Source organism: Microcaecilia unicolor, chromosome 12 (genome assembly GCF_901765095.1).
Source record: "Microcaecilia unicolor chromosome 12, aMicUni1.1, whole genome shotgun sequence".
Classification (NCBI taxonomy): domain Eukaryota; kingdom Metazoa; phylum Chordata; class Amphibia; order Gymnophiona; family Siphonopidae; genus Microcaecilia; species Microcaecilia unicolor.
Window position 1 is genome coordinate 3348656 of NC_044042.1, and position 21796 is coordinate 3370451.

At 44.1% G+C, this 21796-nt stretch overlaps 1 protein-coding gene across 11 annotated transcripts in view; it reads right to left on the reverse strand.

Annotated features, from left to right (window-relative positions):
- PLEKHA6 (pleckstrin homology domain containing A6) overlaps positions 1-21796 on the reverse strand; it is a 141042-nt gene that overhangs the window by 53754 nt on the left and 65492 nt on the right. For 9 of the 11 annotated variants that reach the window (XM_030221028.1, XM_030221037.1, XM_030221032.1 and 6 more), the window contains 4 exons: positions 5262-5330; positions 2994-3093; positions 2257-2361; positions 1194-1266 (listed from right to left, as the gene is read on the reverse strand). In XM_030221028.1, the coding sequence (XP_030076888.1) occupies positions 1194-1266; positions 2257-2361; positions 2994-3093; positions 5262-5330 (347 nt within the window). The other 2 variants (XM_030221036.1, XM_030221027.1) reach the window with 2 other exon arrangements.

Genomic DNA, 21796 nt, shown 5'->3' on the forward strand with positions numbered 1-21796 from the left:
AGAGAGCATGAGTGACTGAGAAAGCTCGAGGAAGAGAGAGAGACAGTGTGACTGAGTGAGGAAGCCAGAGAGAGGAAAAAAGAGACAGAGAGACACACCCGCAGAAAAAGAGTGAGTGAGCAAGGAAGCTAGAGAGAGGGTGTGAGAAAAGGAGAGAGAGAGAGAGCATGAGTGATCGAGAAAGCTCGAGGAAGAGAGAGAGACAGTGTGACTGAGTGAGGAAGCCAGAGAGAGGAAAAAAGAGACAGAGAGACACACCCGCAGAAAAAGAGTGAGTGAGCAAGGAAGCTAGAGAGAGGGTGTGAGAAAAGGAGAGAGAGAGAGAGCATGAGTGACTGAGAACGCTCGAGGAAGAGAGAGAGACAGTGTGACGGTAGAGACAGCAAAAAGAGGGATTTGAATGTTGTCCCTTACAATTCTATCATCATAAATAATGAAACTAGAATAATAAATTATAAATTCTATTAAACAAATTAAAAAATCAACTGAACACTGCCAAATTTGGGCCATGCTCCTCCCTTGTAATCATTTTGGGGGAGATTTTGAAAGGTTTAGCAGCCAAACTTCTGCTTTTGAAAACATTTCCCACCTGAGGGGATAAATTTCGGTTGCTACAAAACAGGTCACGCCAGGGATGTAATTAGGTCGGATTATGGGAATTAGGTGACCCTCCTTTTCAATGCTAAACAGTGAACATAAGCATCCAACTACCCACCCACATTTTGCCCAGATAGATTTAAACGTTTTTTCAGCCCCAAACTAGCTGACAGTTGGCATCGTGCGGAGAGTAGGTCTTATAACAGGGCAGACAGAGACGCGTGTGCAGGGTCCGTTTACAATACGTGAGTTTAGAGAAATACTCAGGGAAGACGCATGTTTACAGCTGGACCTGTTCTGGTCCCAGGCACGTGTGGAACTGTGCGTGTGTCTGAGCTGCAACAAACAGTCGCACAAGCCTGTAATTTATAAAGCGCAGCCAAAACTGCTAATCCTGTCCACTGCATTTTACACACCAACACCCCCAAGTGACTTAGTTAAGTGCCTATTTAAAATCCTTTGCGCTGAAATCACTTTAAATTTAAATCCAGCAAACAGAAGTCCCAGCGTTGCTCTGAAATGAAACAGCTGCCAACTATGCCCCTGAGAACCAAGAGAGAGGACAGAGTTCTTTGTTTTGAAGGAAAGCCAGGTACCTTTGTAATAGAAGAGACATCGATCCACCAGGACAAACCACCGTTTATTCCACTGTTTTACTCCAGAGCTGGCCTGTAAATGATGAACACAGAAAACGTGTCAGTTCGGCGTCTCCCCCAGGAAACTGGGGGACAGTAGCACATGCTTTAACTCCAGGGTGGAGTGCTCTGGAGAGTGATATGTAGTGATGGTGGGGAGGCGGAGATAACATGTATAAATGTGTGGGGGGTCCGTGCAGACTCAATGCGTACATGTGTGTTCTGTCAGGTGAGGGGTGTGTGTGCGGGGGAAGGTAGGATGGAAAGACAGGGTTGTGTAAATGAACTGTAAGCGTGTGAGTTCAGTGTGGGAGGGGGTAACAGGCGTGTGTGGGAGGGAAGTAGATGGCGTGTGGGTGCAGGGGAAGGTGTAAGAGAGGGTGCACATGGTGGGGATCTGCAGAAGTGCAGGATGTGAGTGTTTTGGAGGGAGATGGTGTATGTGTGTGGAAGGTAGGAGTGAGTGAGAGGTTAAGTGGCTGAAAAGTGGATTGCGATTATCTAGATTATACCCTGGTTCAGAGGAGATACCCTGGGGTGGTTTTGTGCTGGGATGAAGGATGCACTGGTGTGAAGGTAACTTGAAGTGGGTTGTACTGGGATGAGGGGTTTCCTGTGATGTGATATACTAGATTGAGGATATGGAGAAGGGAGGTCGCCCTGGGGTTTGAGGCATCCTTGGGTTTCCAGGTGCCAGGGTGGAGGTGATCTGCGGCAGAGTGCGTTGAGAGTGGAGGATGTCCTGTAACGGGGTGCTCTTGATCTTGGTTGAGGGATGGAGTGGGATAAGGAGTAGGGTTGGTAGTAGGTTACCATATGGCTCCAGAAAAAGGAGCACACATTGATCCAGTCCAGGTTTTGCTTCCATTGAGAGCACTGAAAGTAAAACCCAGACTGGATCAATCTGTCCTCCTTTTTCTGGAGCCATATGGTAACCCTATTAAGGAGGGCCCTGGATTTATGAGTGTTCTGGGGTGAAGGAAGCAGCCTGGGAGGTGAATGCATTGAACTGGCAGTGTCTCACCTGTTTGGATAACCAGCCACTCTTAGCCACCTCAGCATTCGGATTCCTCTTCATGGAGTTGGAGCGTTTTCCAAAGGCTCTGCCTTTCCTGGACAGCTGGGAGGACTGAATAAGAAGGGAAAAGACATTTCACTGCATGTGTATGTGATACCATGGCCTTCGGTATCCAGCATCAGCCTCGGAGCAGCACAGCTCGTATGCAGAACAAAAAAAAAAATCAGGGAACAGTCCTGTACCATGGAAGGGTTCCTGCCACTCCCAGCCTAGAACATGACTGCAAAGCTCAGGCTGTGTTTTCTTTGTCAGGACACCATAGTGTAATTAAACTCTGGAATTTGTTGCCAGAGAATGTGGTAAAGGCGGTTAGCTTAGCGGGGTTTTAAAAGGGTCTTCCTAAAGCCATTATTAAATTGAATCGGGGAAAATCCACTGCTATTTCTGGGATAAGCAGTATAAAATGTATTGAGCTTTTTTGGGATCTTGCCAGGTATTTGTGACCTGGGCTTGATGGACCTTGGTCTGTCCCAGTGTGGCAATACTTATGTACTTATAGTGATCAGTGCTGTGGTCAGAAGAGAGCTGGATTTGACAGAGCAAAGGCCGGAAAGTGACTCCGTAGACAGGCAGAGAGAGAGAGAGAGAGAGAGAGAGAGAGATACAGAGAGGGCATTAGTGCACAAGGGAATGGGCAGAAAGAGAGATGCCAAGGAGCAGAGGCTTCCCTGCACAGAGCTCACCTTGCCACTGGATCTCTCCTGGGACTCCTCAGACACCATGGTACGAGAAGACGCTTCACTACTGAGGCTGACTGCTTTATTAGACATGTCCAAGGCAGAGCTGCAAAACACAAAGAAATATGGAGCCATGATCTGTTTTTATTTATTGGGATTTATTAACTGCCTTTGGGAGTCTTTTACTAAAGCCGCGGTAACATTTTTCGCTCGCAGTAAACGCTGAGACGCCCATTATATTCCCCCAGCTGATTTCTCCCGTAAGCTAAAAACGGTACCACAGCTTAGCAAAAGACCCCCTTTATGAAGAGATTCACGTGGTGTATAATGGAACAGTTTAACAGGGTGGTGGAAGAGTGGACCGGCATCCCGGTGGAGGTGGTGGAGTCGAGGACTGTGTCCGAATTTAAGAAAGCCTGGGATAAGCACGTGGGATCCCTTAGGAAAAGGAAGAGTTTGGGGTTTCAGAGGATGGGCAGACTGGATGGGTCATTTGGCCTTTATCTGCCGTCAGGTTTCTATAAAACTTACAATTTTGATAACGGCATAACAATAGTAAAACGACCAAATATAAACATGAAAACAGCAAATTAAAACCTAATAACAGGAGTAACATGAAACAGGATCAAAAACATCCACATTCAACAGTACTGACATTCAAATAACAGAGATATAATATGAGGTCAGCATAATACTAATGAAACATCTAATAAGCACATATTAGAACACTCAGATAACAAAGCTACAGGGGCCAAGGGCAGATATATAGATGGGGACAAATAGAGTAAAACAAACAGCAATGGGCACAAACACACTCACACAGATGCATGCACACACATACTCACACACTCATGCACAGACATGCAAGCACACACATGCACACACATACTCACACACTCATGCACAGACATGCAAGCACACACATGCACAAACATACTCACACACTCATGCACAGACATGCAAGCACACACATGGACAAACACACATGTATTCACCAGTAACCACAGAATCTGCTGCTTCAAAATGACTTACAAAATAATTTGCAATATTCCTAGTAAACAGGAAAAAAGGCCTGAAAGAGCTGACAGAACTGTATTGAGCTTAAACGGATCCATAGATCCTACCTTCATCATTGGCCAAAAACCTTATCAATATAGAACTTTCCTGTTATTGCAGTCAATAGAAATCAAACAAAATAAAACAAAATAGTCCCCATGCATACTTCCTACCCACCCCCCTCCTCCCACCCTGTCAGACTGTCATAGTAATGCTTGAATGTTTTCACTTATATACACTGTCAGCTAGCACATTTGCTTATTTCCGATGTGACGAAGAAGGGCAACCTTCGAAAGCTAATCAAGAAATGTATTAAGTTATGTCCAATAAAAAAGGTATCATCTTATTTTCTTTTCCATGTTTTATTTTGTTTGATTTCTATTGATAACCTTAAGAGTGGCCTAATACGGCTACCACACTCCTCTACTTAATCTAGTGACTAGAAACTTGAAATTCTCATAGTGAGCAATGCAGTGTCATGTTACGACCCTGAAAGATAAGTGTCTGTGCCTATAACAATAATATTACATGAGAATTTCAAGTTTCTAGTCACTAGATGAAAGCATTGTGTGATTTAGCTACAATAACAGGAAAGTTCTATATTGATAAGGTTTTTGGCCAATGATGAAGGTAGGATCTATGGATCCGTTTAAGCTCAATACAGTTCTGTCAGCTCTTTCAGGCCTTTTTTTCCTGTTTACTAGGAATATTGCAAATTATTTTGTAAGTCATTTTGAAGCAGCAGATACTGTGGTTACTGGTGAATATATTTTGCATATCAGCACCCGAGGTTTGGAATTAGTTTAGTGGATTCAAACACACATGTATACACACACACAAACATGCACACACATACTAACACACTCATGCACACACACACATGCACTCACACGAACACATGAACACACATACATGCACACACACACAAATGCAAGTACACATACGCAGACATGCATGCACACATACACAAACATGCACACTCACACACATTAGCACACACACACATATACACTCATGTGCACACAGACACACATGCATGCATACACTCACACATGCACACACTCACACAAATGCATGCAGATACTCACACATATACACACACAAACACACATACATGCACAAACTCACATGCATGCATACACATGCACACACACACACACACAAGAAACAACCTGCTTCAAACCCTCGATCCTCCCCTTCCCACTGAGACTAACCAACCTTTGCAATTTCTCATCTGGGATCTGCCTGGTTACTGGGTGTAGAAAGCTGTTTCCTCCATCATTGTGACTGTAACAGGAAAAGAGCAGTTGTGGGTTATGAGTTCAACAGTCATGCAAAGTGGAGAAATGCTGTTCGGTCGCTTCTGCTGTACTGACCTCTCACTGCAAGGAGTTTGGACTGAGAAGTGACCTTCACAGTTTGTAGAATAAAACTTCAGCTAGTGCAGATTAAGTACATCTGTGAGAACAATCCCATGAACTCCACCATCACTGCCTGCACAAAGTGTCAGAACTCGGAGCCCAGGCCTGGTAGCACCGTAGGCACCCCCTTCCCCAGCTATCTCCTACAGTCATGGTTAGAGCAGCAGGTCCAGAACCAGGGAAGCCCACTGTGGCTTCTTGTGACCTTGCACAAGTCACTTAACCCTCCGTTTCCTCAGGGCCAAACTTACATTGTGAGTATCTGACAGCAGTACAAAGGCCTAGTGTACCTGAATGTAACTACTGGAAAAGGTGGAGCAAATCCCTCCCCCCCCCCAAAAAAAAAACCCCCAAAAGTGGAGAGATTAAGAGTGTAAACAGAAAGATGAATCTCCTCCATCTCATGACTTTCAGATACAGTTATTGGGAACAGCAGCAGATCCCTGCGAGTTCCCTGCCAGACAAAAATTATGACCCTCCCCACCCAATGTGTCTGTTCTTAATAATACTGACAGAGCAGGGGAACCCGAAAACCTCAGGTTGTTAAAGGAGAACCTCAGGGCAGCCTGTGACCACTTTCAACATGACACAGTTTCCAAGTTGCCCAGTTCCAGAAGAAAGACTTCAGGCCAGTCCAGGATTTCTGACAAACTTAGCTGGATGCAAAGGGTAGAATCAGGGACTACAAATCCCGGACTGCTTTGGGGTGTGAGTTTAAAACCAGGACTGGCCAAAAAGTCTCCCTCCTGGAACTGGGTAACTTGGCAGCTCTGACTTGGCCATGCGGAGAGCATTTCTGTCATAAGGTGCTAAGAATCTGCCCATTTAAAATCCTCTGTTTAACTCACAAAGCTTTTCATACTAACCTACCTGATTACCTTGCCAAGTTATGCTCAATACATGGCCACTTCCTGGCTCAACTTCTTAGAAACAATCCACCTTTAAAATTTCATTCAGAAGTTTCTTTTAATAATTTTAAAACTGGCCTGAAAACTTTTCTGTTTTTTCAAGCTTTTAACATATTTACTGACTGAATGGCATACGAGGGTGATTTGCACAGTCAATGATCTGAACTGGTTTTTAAATCCTATCCTCTTTGTTAATTGATTGTATGTTGTATGAATGGCTAGGAAATCTTTCCTTTATTTTGATGGAGTTCCTTTCAGTTGTTTTCACAAACATAAACATATTTAAAGCCTATTCAACGACAAAAAGGGAGCAGCTACTTTTCCTGAAACATGTGTGTGTGGGTTAATACTCACAAGCAGTTACGCTGGCATAAATGTTCGCACCTAGATTGGGGGAGGTACATATGTTAATCATAGTATTCTATAATTGACACGTGTAAGTGCACACCCGCTCATGTGAACACTCACCCATGTAGTGCATGCCATCAAAGAGAGGCACATACCAACAGAATAGCATCACGGGGAACACTGACACGTGTAAATGACTTATCTATGTTAAGTAGCAGCATTCACGCAGTGCTGATCCTGCTGAGAGTAATGCTGGTTTTCGGCAGCAGAGGGCAGCGTGTAACCATGCCACGGAAGAGATTGGCCTGGGGCAGGTACATGAACTCCAGGGCTGCTAACAGTAGGGCAACCCCAGCAGACTTCCCTGCCCCCACCCTGCGCTCTGGCAATATGTGGGATTTCTAGGAAGAATGAAGGCACTACGGAAATGACATTTTGGCAGGGCTGCTTACAAATCCTGCCAGAAGCGGTGAAACAGGAATGGCAAAAGAGCCCAATTCTCAATTATTTTATTTATTTTTATTTTATTTGTTACATTTGTATCCCACATTTCCCCACCTATTTGTAGGCTCAATGTGGCTTACATAGTACCGGAGAGGCCTTTGCAGGCTCCGGTGTGAACAAATACAGGGCGATGTTGTGGTAAGATCAAGTTCATGCGGCACAGCCACATTAGGGAATCGGAGAACGGAAGAGTTGTGTTATGTCCGTTACATGCTTTAGTTTGGTTGTGTCACAGAGATCAGGCATTTAAGTTGGATCGGTAGGGTATGTCTTTTTCAACAGGTTAGTTTTTAGTGTTTTCCGGAAGCTTAGGTGATCGTATGTAGTTTTCAAGGCTTTTGGTAATGCGTTCCACATTAGGCAAACTAACCTGTTCCTTGGATCAAATGTATGGAAATGTAGCTCATGAACATTCACTGTAGGCATCCTGAAAATGCTGCTTGTTTGCAATGCATGTATGTGTGTGTGTCTGTATGTACATGTATGTGCACATGTGTGTGGCTGCATGTGTTGCCGCTTCCTGCTCTGTACAAATATATGTAAATAAACAATAGATGGTTTTCCTGATCACAGCATCATCGTTCCCCGTGTGTCATCCTCTGCCTCTCCACTTCTATAAATATCCTAGCACAGACCTGGGCTGTAAACCTCCTTAGCATCCGGCTATGAAAAGAATGGAATTATAGCAGGTTTGCAAGAGTGAGTCAGGCTGCTGGCAGCACGAACAGCCCCAGGGGGGTAGCAGCACTGATTAAGTAAGCAAAAACTATTCCTTCTAATTAATGTGCGGAATGAAAGAAATTCAGCATGTGACGAGCTGCTGGTTCAGAACCAGCAAAGAGCATTTTCCAGACAAACCCAGGAATTTTTCAGCTTCTCAAGTCTTTTGGGATTTATGCTCTACTGAAGGCTACAACTAAAAGCCTTTGAACAGTGTGGGGTCTGCATTAGAAGTCATTTGAGATGAGGCTCAGGGATCTAACTACACAAAACCTAGAGGAAGGAAGAGATAGAGGTCATAAGACCTAAAAAAGTATAGAAGGTTCTAGACAAGGAGGGTCACAATATGAAACTCCAAGGGGCTAGACTTCAGAACAATGTCCGAGAACACCAGGAGTAACCAGCCCATCCTATTTTTAACATGTTCCACTAAATATCCACCAGGTTCTTTGCAAAGTACAAAAGATTAACTAGTCTAATTACTAGGATATCACAGTGAGAATATAATGTGAAAAATAATCAATCAAGCTCCTTCAAATCTTTGAAAATCTTTCAAAGTGATACATCTTTAGTTTTCGGTGAAAAGATGCAGAGTTGGTTTGAATGTTGACGTCGTATTTCTATTGTTAGCCTGGTATGTTTGTGCAGCACTGCGTACACCTTGTAGCGCTATAGAAATGCTAAATAGTAGTAGTAGTAGTAGGTAATGATAGTAACATAGTAGATGACGGCAGAAAAAGACCTGCATGGTCCATCCAGTCTGCCCACGATAAACTCATATGTGTATACCTTACCTTGATTTGTACCTGTCTTTTTCAGGGCACAGACCGTATAAGTCTGTGCAGCAGTATTTCCCGCCTCCCAACCACCAGTCCCGCCTCCCATCACCGGCTCTGGCACAGACCCCGTATAAGTCTGCCCTCCCCTATCCTAGCCTCTCAACCACCAACCCATCTTCCCCCCGCCACCCAATTTCAGCTAAGCTTCTGTGGATCCATTCTGTGGTATGGAAAAGCTTATTCAAACTTTTTGAAGATTTTACTCCTTTAACATCAGGGGAACAAAGGATTGATCCTAAAGGAAAGGGGAGGTAAGTTATACCAACTGGCTCATAAATAGGGGTGTCTGACCGTTCAAGATGTTAAACACTAAAGCAATCCAATTTAAGAATCTTTCACGATTCAATTGGCAGCCAATGTACTTTGTGTGCTAAAGGGGTTGCATGTTGAAATCTACTAAAAGAACGAATTGCATTCAAAGTCTGCACCCTGGCCCACAAAATCGTTCACGGGGAAGCCCCGACCTAGATGTCAGACCTTATAGACTTGCCTACCAGGAACGCAAAAAGATCAGCACGCACATACCTCAATCTCCATTACCCTAACTGCAAAGGGCTAAAATATAAATCCACATACGCGACCAGTTTTGCATACATCTGCACGCAGCTATGGAACGCACTACCGAAGGCCATAAAAATAACGCAAGACCTAACTATCTTCCGAAGGCTACTGAAAACAGATCTGTTCAAGAAGGCGTACCATAAACATCCATCTTAAATACTAAATAATTAGACTTTACACGACCTAGACATAACTGAAATCTTATCACTTGACTGATCAACCTCCTTACCACTAATGAATAAGCATAACCACTTCAATCTCTATGTCGAATATGGTCTCTCCATAGTCGATGACCTAAAGTACGTTACAATCCAATTTATTACTCAGGAACCTTCTTGCATTACCACAATGCATTCTTCCTCACCGTGTATATGCACATGATATATATCTATACCATGATATGTTCAAAGTATGTTATGTTCCATGTATGTTACCATGTATGCATGCAACTTCACGCAATACCCTTTGTAATTCTGTAACCCGGAAATGGCAACCGCCATTACGGCAAATGTAAGCCACATTGAGCCTGCAAATTGGTGGGAAAATGTGGGATACAAATGCTACAAATAAAATAAATAAATAAATAACAGGGCCTGTGGTCTAGTACACAGTTTGATTAAACAGCCTGCATAAAAATGTTACAATAATCTAATTGTCTTAAAATATAGCAGAAGAAAATCTGCTTTAGTCTTTTGGGATCTTGCCAGGTACCTACGACCTGGATTGGCCACTGTTGGAAACAGGATACTGGGCTTGATGGACCTTCGCTCTGCCCCAGTATGGCAACGCTTATGTTCTTAACACCCTCTCAAAAACACACCTACAGCTCTGCTAGTCTCACACACACGTTATGGATTTACATTCGTACATATTAAACTGAAATGAACACATTAAATATTAGTCACCATAAACTGCAAAATCCTACCCCAACATCTTTCCCCTTCAGATTATCAACGCAATACTTTTATGGTTTACTGGCATTTTCTTCCACTGCTCACACTGTCCTGACCTGAGGGAAGGGGGTTTTAGTTCCCAAAAGCAAGTTTACGTTAGTCCAAAACAAAGTTATCCCCTTGATGTATTTTTGTTTTTGTTAACCTTTATTTCTCATAGGAACAGCTGAAAACACTCCGTTCTCCTTCTGGCCTTAGGGTTCAGACTCAACAGACAAGAAAACATTGGCTCAGGTCCCGACTGGTTTTGCCAACAAAAGGAAACTGAGATTGGAAATTTGCCACCCAAATGCAGTAAACTTTAACTCAACATCCCTGTGCAGCCAGGGGTCAAAAAGAGCCCTGAACGCCAGGCTGAGTCCAGACCAGCTCTCTGACCTTTGGACACAAAGGGCCATTTTCCCCTACTGAGGAAAGAGATAAACACCCCACACAAGAAAGAATTATAGGTTTATACACATCCATATATAGGGATCCCCCTTCACACACATTTTGACGAGATATACATACAGACCCCCAGCCCAATGTACAAATACAGAGAGAGAGAGAGAGAGACAGTCCCCTAGCCCATCACACACACAGATACATGTACACAGATCCCTCCCCTATATAGAGAGATAAATATAGATAGAAATATAGAGGAATATACATACAGACCCCCCCCCCCAGCCCATCACACAACCAGATACAAAGAGAGATACACAGACATAGGGTACATAGACCTCCTCCCCCCCCCCCCCCCCCCCCCCCAACACACACACAACTGGATGGTAAACGGTGACTGGTTTTGTCCTGGGATCAAACAACTTGACTCCACATTTGATCTTTGCTATGGAAACTTTGTGATTTTCTTTCTTTCTGTGTTTATATCTACCTTGTTGATTTTATGTTGGATATGCATAATGGTGTGGTATATCAAGTTGAGGCAGGACCACATCACAACCTTCTTACAAAACCTAAACTGGCTACCAATGCCTTGCAGGGCTATATTTAAAACTCTATCTTTGATTTCCAAGGTCAAAAATTCCATGTATAAAGGGGAAAATGATAGGACTGTACAACTGTCCACCAGGCCAGGATGAACAGACGGATGTAGAAATATGATCAGAAATTAGGAAGGCTAACAGATTAGGAAACACAATAATAATGGGCGATTTCAATTACCCCGATATTGACTGGGTAAATGTAACATCAGAGCATGCTAGGGACGTAAAATTCCTTGACGAAATCAAGGACTGCTTTATGGAACAGCTGGTAGAGAAACCAACAAGAGAAGGAAAAATTCTAGACCTAGTCCTTAGTGGAGCGCATGATCTGGTGCAGGAGGTAATGGTGATGGGGCGGCTTGATAACAGTGATCATAACATGATCAGATTTGATATCAGCTCTGGAATAAGTACACATAGGAAATCCAATACGTTAGCAATTAACTTTCAAAAAGGAGACTATGATAAAATGAGAAGAACGGTAAAAAAAAAAAAAAAAAACTTAGAGGACCAGCTGCAAAGGTCAAAAATTTACATCAGGTATGGATGCTGTTCAAAAATACCATCCCGGAAGCCAGGTCAAATATATTCCGTAAAGCCCAAACGACAGCTGGCATGGTTAAAAAGTGAGGTAAAGGAAGCTATTAGAGCGAAAAGAAAATCCTTCAGAAAATGGAAGAAGGAACCGACTGAAAATAATTGGAAACAGCATAAGGAATGGCAAGTCGAATATATAATGAAGGCAAAGAGGGACTTTGAAATGAAGATTTCATTGGAGGCAAACACACAGAGTAAACACTTTTTTAGGTATATTAGAAGCAAGAAGCCAGCAAAAGAATCAATTGGACTGCTAGATGACATAGGGGAAAAGGGGCACTCAGGGAAGACAAGGCCATAGCGGACAGATTAAATTAATTCTTGGCTTTGGTCTTCACCGAGGAAGATTTGGGAGAGATACCGGTGCCAGAAATGGTATTCAATGCTGACGAGTCAGAGAAACTGAATCAAATCTCTGTAAACCTGGAAGATGTAATGGCGCAATTTGACAAATTGAAGAGCAGCAAATCACCCGGACCGGATATTATATATTACAGGGGTGATATGATACAGACGTTCAAATATTTGAAAGGTGTTAATCCGCAAACAAACCTTTTCCGGAGATGAGAAGACGGTAGAACTAGAGGACATGAAATGAGGTTGAAGGGGGGCAGACTCAAGAAAAATGTCAGGAAGTATTTTTTCACGGAGAGAGTGGTGGATACTTGGAATGCCCTCCCGCGGGAGGTGGTGAAGATGAAAACGGTAACGGAATTCAAAAATGTGTGGGATAAACATAAAGGAATCCTGTTCAGAAGGAATGGATCCTCAGAAGCTTAGCCGAGATTGGGTGGCAGAGCCGGTAGTTGGTGGTGGGGCTAGTGCTGGGCAGACTTCTACGGTCTGTGCCCTGAAAATGTCAGATACAAATCAAGGTCAGATATACATATACATATGAGTTTATCTTGTTGGGCAGACTGGATGGACCATACAGGTCTTTCTCTATGTTACTATATCCCAGAGTACTGATAGAATTGAAAAATGAACTTGCAGAACTATTGTTAGTAATATGCAATTTGTCTTTAAAATCAAGCATGGTAACGGAAAATTGAAGGGTGGCCAATGTAACACCAATTTTTAAATAGGGTTCCAGAGGTGATCCGGGAAATTACTGACCGGTCAGCCTGACGTCTGTGCCAGGCGCAATGGTAGAGACTATTATAAAGAACAAAATTACAGAGCACGTACATAAGCTTGGATTAATGAGACAAAGTCAGTACTGCGTGCAATTCTGGAGACTGCACTCACAGAAAGATATAAACAGGATGGAGTCGGACCAGAGGGCGGCTACAAAATTGGTAAGCAGCCTAGGTCATAAAACATATCGGGACAGGCTTAGGAACCTCAACATGTATACACTGGAAGAGAGGCAGGAGAGAGGGGATATGATAGAGATATTTAAATACCTCAATGGCATCAATATACAGGAGGAGAGCCTTTTTCAAATGACGGAAAACTCTGGAACAAGGGGGCATATGATGAAGTTAAGAGGAAACAGACTTAGGAGGAATCTAAGAAAATACTCTTTCACGGAAAGGGTGGCGGATGCGTAGAATGGCCTTCCCGGTGGAGGTAGTGGAGATGAGGACTGTGTCAGAATTTAAGAAAGTGTGGGACAGGCATGTGGGATCCCTTAGGAAAGAAAGGATTAGTGGTTACTGAGGATGGGCACGTTTCTATTACATTTCTTTGAAGGGGTGAATAAACATGTGGATAAAGGTGAGCCAGTTGATATTGTGTATCTGGATTTTCAAAAGGCATTTGACAAAGTACCTCATGAAAGACTCCAGAGGAAATTGGAGAGTCATGGGAATAGGAGGTAGTGTCTTATGGATTAAAACTGGTTAAATGATAGAAAACAGAGAATAGGGTTAAATGGTCAGTATTCTCAATGGAGAAGGGTAGAAAGTGGGGTTCCCTAGGGGTCTGGGATCACTGCTTTTTAACATATTTATAAATGATGAGAATAACTAGGTAGGTAACTAAATTTGCTGATGACACAAAGTTATTCAAAGTTCTTAAACCGCAAAAGGATTGTGAAAAATTGCAAGAGGACCTTATGAGACTGGGTGTCCAAATGGCAGATGACGTTTAATGTGAGCAACTGCAGGTGCGATTACAAAAACAAAGAGTTAACGTGGGATTTGATCCTGAATCCCTTGGTTTACAGGCCACTATACTAACCAGTAGGCTGACCCTCTGCTCTGCGGAGATGTCTACTTGGCCATTTTCTAAGAATGCTGCTCTACAGACGTCCATGTTCCTTATCAAAGTTTGGATGTTCAGGCAGGACGTTTCTAGCGCATGGACATTCCATCTCACATTTTCGAACAGGCTTGCGAGATGGACAACCGTTGGGGATGTTCTAACTTGAATATCCCTATTCTGACTTGAATGTCCTTTCAAAGATGCCCCTTCATATAGTCTTGCTTGTGAAGTGCTGCAGCTGCCAACACAGGGCACTTTGGGGGCTGAAAGGAAAGACCCTGTACTGGAAATGACTAGATAGAGGGAAAAACCCCGAGGCACTTCTTGTAAGAAGGATAGATTGGATACAGATTCAGCCTCCTTTGTGGAGCAGAGGAAGAATGGGGAGGATGCTTGTCATTTCAAATTCCTTTCAGGGCAATGTCATAAGCACATAAGCACCACCATACTGGGAAAAGACCAAGGGTCCATCAAGCCCAGCATCCTGTCTCCGACAGCGGCCAATCCAGGCTTCAAGAACCTGGCAACCCTCCCCCCCCCAAAAAAAAAAAAAAAAAACTTTATTCTTAATAATGTTCATTGGACTTTTCCCTCAGGAATCTGTCCAAACCCCCTTTAAATTCCATAAGGCCAGCTGCTGTCACAACATTTTCCGGCAACAAGTTCCAGAGTCCAACTACACGTTGAGTAAAGAAAAACTTTCTCCTATTTGTTTTAAATCTACCATATTCTAGCTTCATCTTGTGTCCCCTGGTTCTATTGTTGTTTGAAAGTGTAAACAAACGCTTCACATCTGTCCGCTCTACTCCGCTCATTATCTTGTAGACTTCTATCATATCACCCCTCAGCCGCCTTTTCTCCAAGCTGAAGAGCCCTAACCATCTCAGCCTTTCCTCATAGGGAAGTCGTTCCATTCCCTTTATCATTTTCATCGCCCTTCTCTAATTCCTTTATATCTTGAGATGCAGCGACCAGAATTGGGCTAGTTTTGAGCACACCATAACAGTAATGAACCTGACTCCTAAACCAGGGTATGTGCAGTACGATCTCAGTGTCTCAGAGTTACTGCTTACACTTGCCGTAATATTTACATTGTGCCACAGACAGCTTCCCTCTGGAGTTCATAAGATGTTACATGTATAGACAACTTATCCAGATGTGTTTTAAAAGTTCCTTTTAATCAAACCTGTGGTTTCCAAGACAGTGGGAGATATTTCTGTATTTTTCTGTGCATTTTCATGGTCTTTAACTGCACTGCCTCACAGAATAATCATTTGCACTGACACCTCTATTACTAAATACTGTTCTTGTGTTTTCTGCTTCCAGCTTTTTCTCTGTCAGAATGTCCCAGGTGATCATCACTTCATGTTCCATAATTCTCTTAGGATCATGATCCCAATGCTTTTCCAGTACAGTGATGATGTAATGTTTACAAACTGTATGGTTTATTGGGTTCTACTATCTTTTTCAAAGCTAAATAGGCAACGGATCACACATGCCACGTTACTGTGCATTTCATTTGCCAACCATCGAACAGAACTTTGCAGCAGGCTGCGAGATGCATAACCCTTTCCATCTCTTCCATACAGAATCTGCGCGTTAGTTTTCCACATTAATAGATGAGATCTCTGAGACTGAGTCTCCTGTCTTCTTTGGAATAATAAAACAAATAGGAGGAAATATTTTTTCACTCAAAGAACAGGTAAGCTGTGGAACTTGTTGCCGGAGGATGTGGTAAGGGTGGTGTGTTTAAAAAAGGCTTGGACAAGTTCCTGGAGGAAAATTTCCATAGTCTGTTATTGAGACTGCTTGCCCTGTGATTGGTAGCATGGAATGTTACTGCTATTTGGGTTTCTGCCAGGTACTTGTGACCTGGATTGGCCACTGCTGGAAACAGGATACTGGGTTAGATGGACCTTTGGTCTGACCCAGTAGGGCTACTCTTGAGTAGAAACCTTGATGTATTGCCTTAGGCAGGACAGATTCTATGGCCTTGGCTTGGAAAAGATGGCAATTTTTTTCCGGAAACATACTGAGATGGCTGGAAGGAGGTTTAGTTCTTGGTAGTGGATGATCTAGGGACAGCTGCTGAACCTAGGACAATATCTGTGGTGATGTGTAGCCAAGCTGACAGGAACTATGTCTCCTACAGAAAGGGTAGGATAAATGCTTTGTAGATACTGGAGGGAAGAAGGCTTCTGCTTAGGTTGAGGCGGGGTCACCTGTTCATTCTGCACTCTCCGGCTTTGTCCAGCTGTGAGGATGACTACATTTCTTCATGTAAAGAAACTCAGACATGAGATAAAGGTGGGGACTAGAACCAAGAATCAGTTCCAGACCCAACAAGAAGCTACAGAACAGGCTTGATCTGTGAACATCAGTTAGGAAAGAGTAATCATCTCAGTCTTAAAGACAAGTTCTCCAGCTCCTCCAATAGGAACAACAGGCAGGTATTCCTGTCCAATCAGTTCCTAGCCTGGTGCTTGGAGGAGGAGTCTACTGTCCTATAAGAAGTGAAGGTTTGGACAACCGACCACTCAGTCTCCTGGTGGGGAGGCCATGGAGAAGGGTGATGGTGCCAAGAGTGAAGCTGGCAACCCTTGATGGAAGGTATGGGATGTTCTGATTCTCTTTGGACTATGGGTTTGGTTTTGTTTTATTTTGTTGTTTATTTACCCATAGGCTATCCATTTTTAGTATATTTGGAATAAGCTTAAATAACAGTATTTTCCTGCCAGTGAGCTGAAAGCAGAGCTATGTGGGTGGTGGCAGACAAGCCGGCTGGGACAGGACCTGACCCCAGCTACATAATATTTGTCTTGTATCCTTTTTGTGTGTCATAAATGTTTGCGATAAAGGACGATTTTCTGAGTAGCCGTTAGTCCACTTTTAAAGGTAATAAATAGAAATAAATCAAAACAGAGAAAAGATATTTGTCAACATATACTTGTATCTGATCTGGTTATCTTTGAAAGCTAATTGCAAAATGTATTGTTAGTCCAATAAAAAAAAGGTATCATCTTATTTTCTCTGTTTTGATTTATTTATATTTATTACCTTAATATTATGGAAAACTTTTATATAGCATAATTGCATGAACTTTGCTAGACCTTTTGTTGAACCCTATAGAGGGAAAAGAGGCTGAGCTGAGGCCTGCTGGGTGACCTTGCCAGAGACTGACTGATGAGGGGTGAAGTGAAGGCAACCTCATAAAGGCAAGGACCTATTTGGGAGGGGGGGGGCAGAGATTTTTGTACTGACAGGATCCTGAGGACTAGTGAGAAAGTCTGTGTGATCACTTAGCCCATACCACGGGGTGGGGGGCAAATGTGAGTCTTCATAGATACCAGGGGCGTAGCCAGACAACAGATTTTAGGTGGGCCTAGGCAAGAAGTGGGTGGGCCCCAAGTGTTCTCCCCTTCACCTACCACCCAAAAAAAATCTCAGCTGGTGGGAAAACGCTTCTTTCTACCCTGGCAGTCTGCAGCAGGCATGCGCTGAAAACTGAGCATGCACAGGTGCCGGTATCGTGGAGAATAGCGTTTTCATTACCATCAGGGGGGAAGTTTTCAGCTGGCGGAGCTTGGGATCCCCACCAGCTACCGCTAAACATGTGCTACTGTTGGGTGGGCCTGAGCCCTAACTGGGTGGGCCCCAGCCCACCCAGGCCCACCTGTGGCTACGCCACTGATAGATACCTGGCCCACGGGTATGTGGTACTTTACATAACATTAAGCTTGATGAGGTTGTTTCTGGTAAGAAAATCTCTTAAGAAATTGAACAACTGTGTCAGTATTTGTTGAATGAAGTGAGCCTGGTAGAGGCTCTGATCTCCTCTCATGGCTTTCAGTATCACCTTTATGCTCATGACTCTCAGATCTATGTCTCCACACCAGAAACTCCTGCAGGAATCGGGCCCAAGTCTCGGCCTGCCTGGATGTCTCGCTGCCATCTAAAACCAAATATGGCCAAGCCTGAGTGTCTTATCTTCCCCCTAAACCAACCTCTCCTCTTTCTCCCATTCTCTATCTCTGTGGGTAACTCTCTCATCCTCCCTGTCTCATCAGCTTGTAACCTTGGGGTCATCTTTGACTCCTCTCTCTTTCTCTGCACATATCCAACACACTTCCAAAACCTGTCACTTTTCTCTATAACATCACCAAAATTCATCCCTTCCTTTCTGAGCACAATACCACAACCCTTATCCACACTCATTACACTGTTCTTGGACTACTGCGATTTGCTTCTCACAGGTCTCCCACTAAGCATCTCTCTCCTCTTCAATCTGTTCAAAATTCTGGTGTACGACTTCTATTCTGCCAGTGTCGCTACGCTCATGTTAGCCCTCAAGTCACTTCATTGGCCCCCTGTCCTGTTTCCCCCGCATACAGTTCAAGCTCCTCTTACTGGCTTATAAGTGAATTTACTCTGCAGCTCCTCAGTACCTCTCCACTCTTATCTCTCCCTTCACACCTCCCCAGGAACTCCATTCATCAGGTAAATCTCTTATCTGTACCCTTCTCCTCATTGCCAACTCCAGCCTCTTATCTTGCTGCACCATATGCCTGGAATAGACTTCTGAGTGAGTATGTCAAGTTCCAGCTCAGGCTGTCTTCAAATCTAGGCTAAAAGTCCACCTTTTTGAGGCTGTTTTTAACTGCTATTCACTTGTTCAGTACCTGTCTGTTTTATCATTCCCACCTTAAGTAATTCCCTTATTTGTCCTGTTTGTCTGTCCCAATTAAATTGTAAGCTCTGTCGAGCAGGGACTCTCTCTTCACATTCAAGTGTACAGCGCTGCAAACGTCTAGTAGTGCTATAGAAATGATAAATAGTAGTAGTCTTTGGGATTCCGGAATCTTGCTACTCTTTGTCCTTATCCCTTATTTGTCCTGTTTGTCTGTCCTAATTAGATTGTAAGCTCTGTCGAGCAGGGACTGTCTCTTCATGTTCAAGTGTACAGCGCTGCCTACGTCTAGTAGCCCTATAGGAATGATAAGAAGTAGTAGTGTTTGGGAATCCAGAATCTTGCTACTGTTGGGATTCTGTGTGGAATCTTGTGACTCTTGGTCCTTATCCCTTATTTGTCCTGTTTGTCTGTCCTAATTAGATTGTAAGTTCTGTCAAGCAGGGACTGTCTCTTCATGTTCAAGTGTACAGCGCTGCGTACGTCTAGTAGCGCTATAGAAATGATAAGTAGTAGTAGTAGTCCTTGGGATTCCGGAATCTTGCTATTATTGGGGTTCCGGAATCTTGCTACTCTTTGTCCTTATCCCTTATTTGTCTGTCCTGATTAGATCGTAAGCTCTGTCGAGCAGGGACTCTCTCTTCACATTCAAGTGTACAGCGCTGCGTACGTCTAGTAGCACTATAGAAATGATTCGTATCAGTAGTAGACGAGGTCAATTTGGACAGTTAAAATGCTGATTATAAGATCATTATTCCGCTCTTCATCTTCTGCATTGTTTCTTTTACTTTCTCTTGAAAGAGTTGAGTCTCCAGTCCAAGGAGCACCTGCTAACTTGGAGAGGACTTCTTGAAAGCTGGAAGCTCAGGAAGGCTCCTACCTGCTTCAACCATACTGAGTGGCCTGGCTGTTGATATTCAGTGGAGGTTAAGGGGGGGAAAGGGAATGGGACTTCATATACCACCTTTCTGTGGCTTTTTTTGCAACTACATTCAAAGCGGTTTACATAGTATAAAAAGGTCCTTATTTGTACCTGGGGCAATGGAGGGTTAAGTGACTTGCAAAGGCAGTGCCAGTGAATATCGGCTCTAGCTGCCCAGGTGGAAGCCGGGTAGTGGAGGGATGGTCTAGGAGCAAGAGGCAGAGAGCAGCCAGGAGTTACGCCTGTGCCAATGAGCAGAGGACTGCACAAAAGGTTTTCCTAGCTGTGGTCACTTGGACAATATTCAGTGCCAGTATCTGCATCGCTAACACTCGCATAACTTCTGGGGTGCTGCCCCATCCCTAGCAGGTTCCAATCACTCCTACCCTCCAGACCCACCCCCTTCTACTCCTGGGACTTAACCAGAGCTGATCCGTAGTTGCAGGGGCGTAGCCAGATGGTCAAATTTGGGTGGGCATGTAATTCACATCCCCCCCAATTGCCCTCTGGTTTGCTCCTCTCTCCACCCTTCCCTGCCCACAGACCCCAAATATTAAATACTTGAGCAGGCGGGGATCCCCAAACCCTGCTTCCTGAAGATTTCCTCCTCGAGGCAGCCAGCAGCACTTGCCTCAAACTGATGCTGCTACCGGCTTGTCGTGCATGCTCAATGCTTATGCATGTGTGAAAACTGAGCATGTGCAGAAGGGCCGGTCTCCAGGCAAGTGCCGCTGGCTGACATTTGGAAGACTGCTGGTGCCCAAGGAGAGAAAATCTTCAGCTGGCAAGGTTTGGGGATCCCCACCAGCCACAGCAAGAGTGCCACAATTTTGGGTGGGCGTGAGTCCAAAGTGGGTGGGCCCTGACCCACCTGTGGCTACGCCACTGTGGGGCAGGGGCAGACCCTCTCTGCTCCTACCCCATCAGCTCTGGGTTTAACATGGCTGCAACTTACCCCCACTGATAGTCTTGCGTTACTACCTGCCAGGGAGTCTGTCTTCCCTATAAGGGCAACTTGAGTGTGATTGGGATCATACTTCACATAGCCTGGCTTAGGACTGAGGTTCATTACTATCATAGTATTTGCAAAACTAACCCATTTGGACACATCCTCTGCCCCCCCCCCCCCCCCCCCCGAACATATACACACATGAGAAAGAATATGTACATAGCGAGCTACACACAGAAATACCTGCAAAGGGACAGTCTGAGCTTATCGGCCAAAATTTCAATGCTTCTGTGCAGAGCTGGACCCTGCATTTCCATTCAGTCCCAATGGCCAGAGGTCGGGCACATCAGGGCCACATCCACTCACCGGTAGCATTTCCAGCCTCTCCTTGGTCACACACCTTCGCTCTAGGTGAATATGTTCATTTGAATCAACTTGGGAGATTCACCATCAATCATTAACAAAAGGTCTGTTGCAGCCATTAACATCCAGTGTTGGGCTTGCCACTTCTCCTGCCTGTTCAAGTGACTCACTTAGAGAGCCGCTAAGTGCACCGTCTTAAGGAGACCCTGACTTCTGGTCCAGATGTAGCTCTGCCCACCGTGGAAAGGACACCTGCTTCGACTGTATCTACAAAGAAGACCTGACTACACAATGCCCAAGATCCATCCTGAACCGGAAAGGAGACCCTGCCTCTGCTCAGGCTCTGACTCTGTTGTGAATGTGATTTTCGTTATCCTCATGGTTCTGTTCTCACTTAGTTTACAGAAGTTGTGAAGAAAGCTGTTTTCCGAATTTCACAGCTCCAGAGGTGCAGCATATGAAAAGCAGAAGTGACTTTCCCTACTGGGCTTGTACTATTCTGAATCCATGGACAAAATTCAAACCTGATTTGGAAAAGCAGAATGGAGTAAAGTCCACCAACTGCACCTTGGCAGACAGAACGGAGAGCGAGCTTTTATCTCTGTTGCTTTCGGAGCCAGAACAGCTCCCTTTAGTCAAAAATCATTTACTGACTGGCAGGAAGTGACACATTTTGTCCTGCTCCAAACGTAAACAGAAATCTAGATTCATGGCTGTTCCTCAGTAAAGAGTGGGGACAGATCCAGGTCCAGTCACATACACACAACCCATCAGCTACAGTGACACT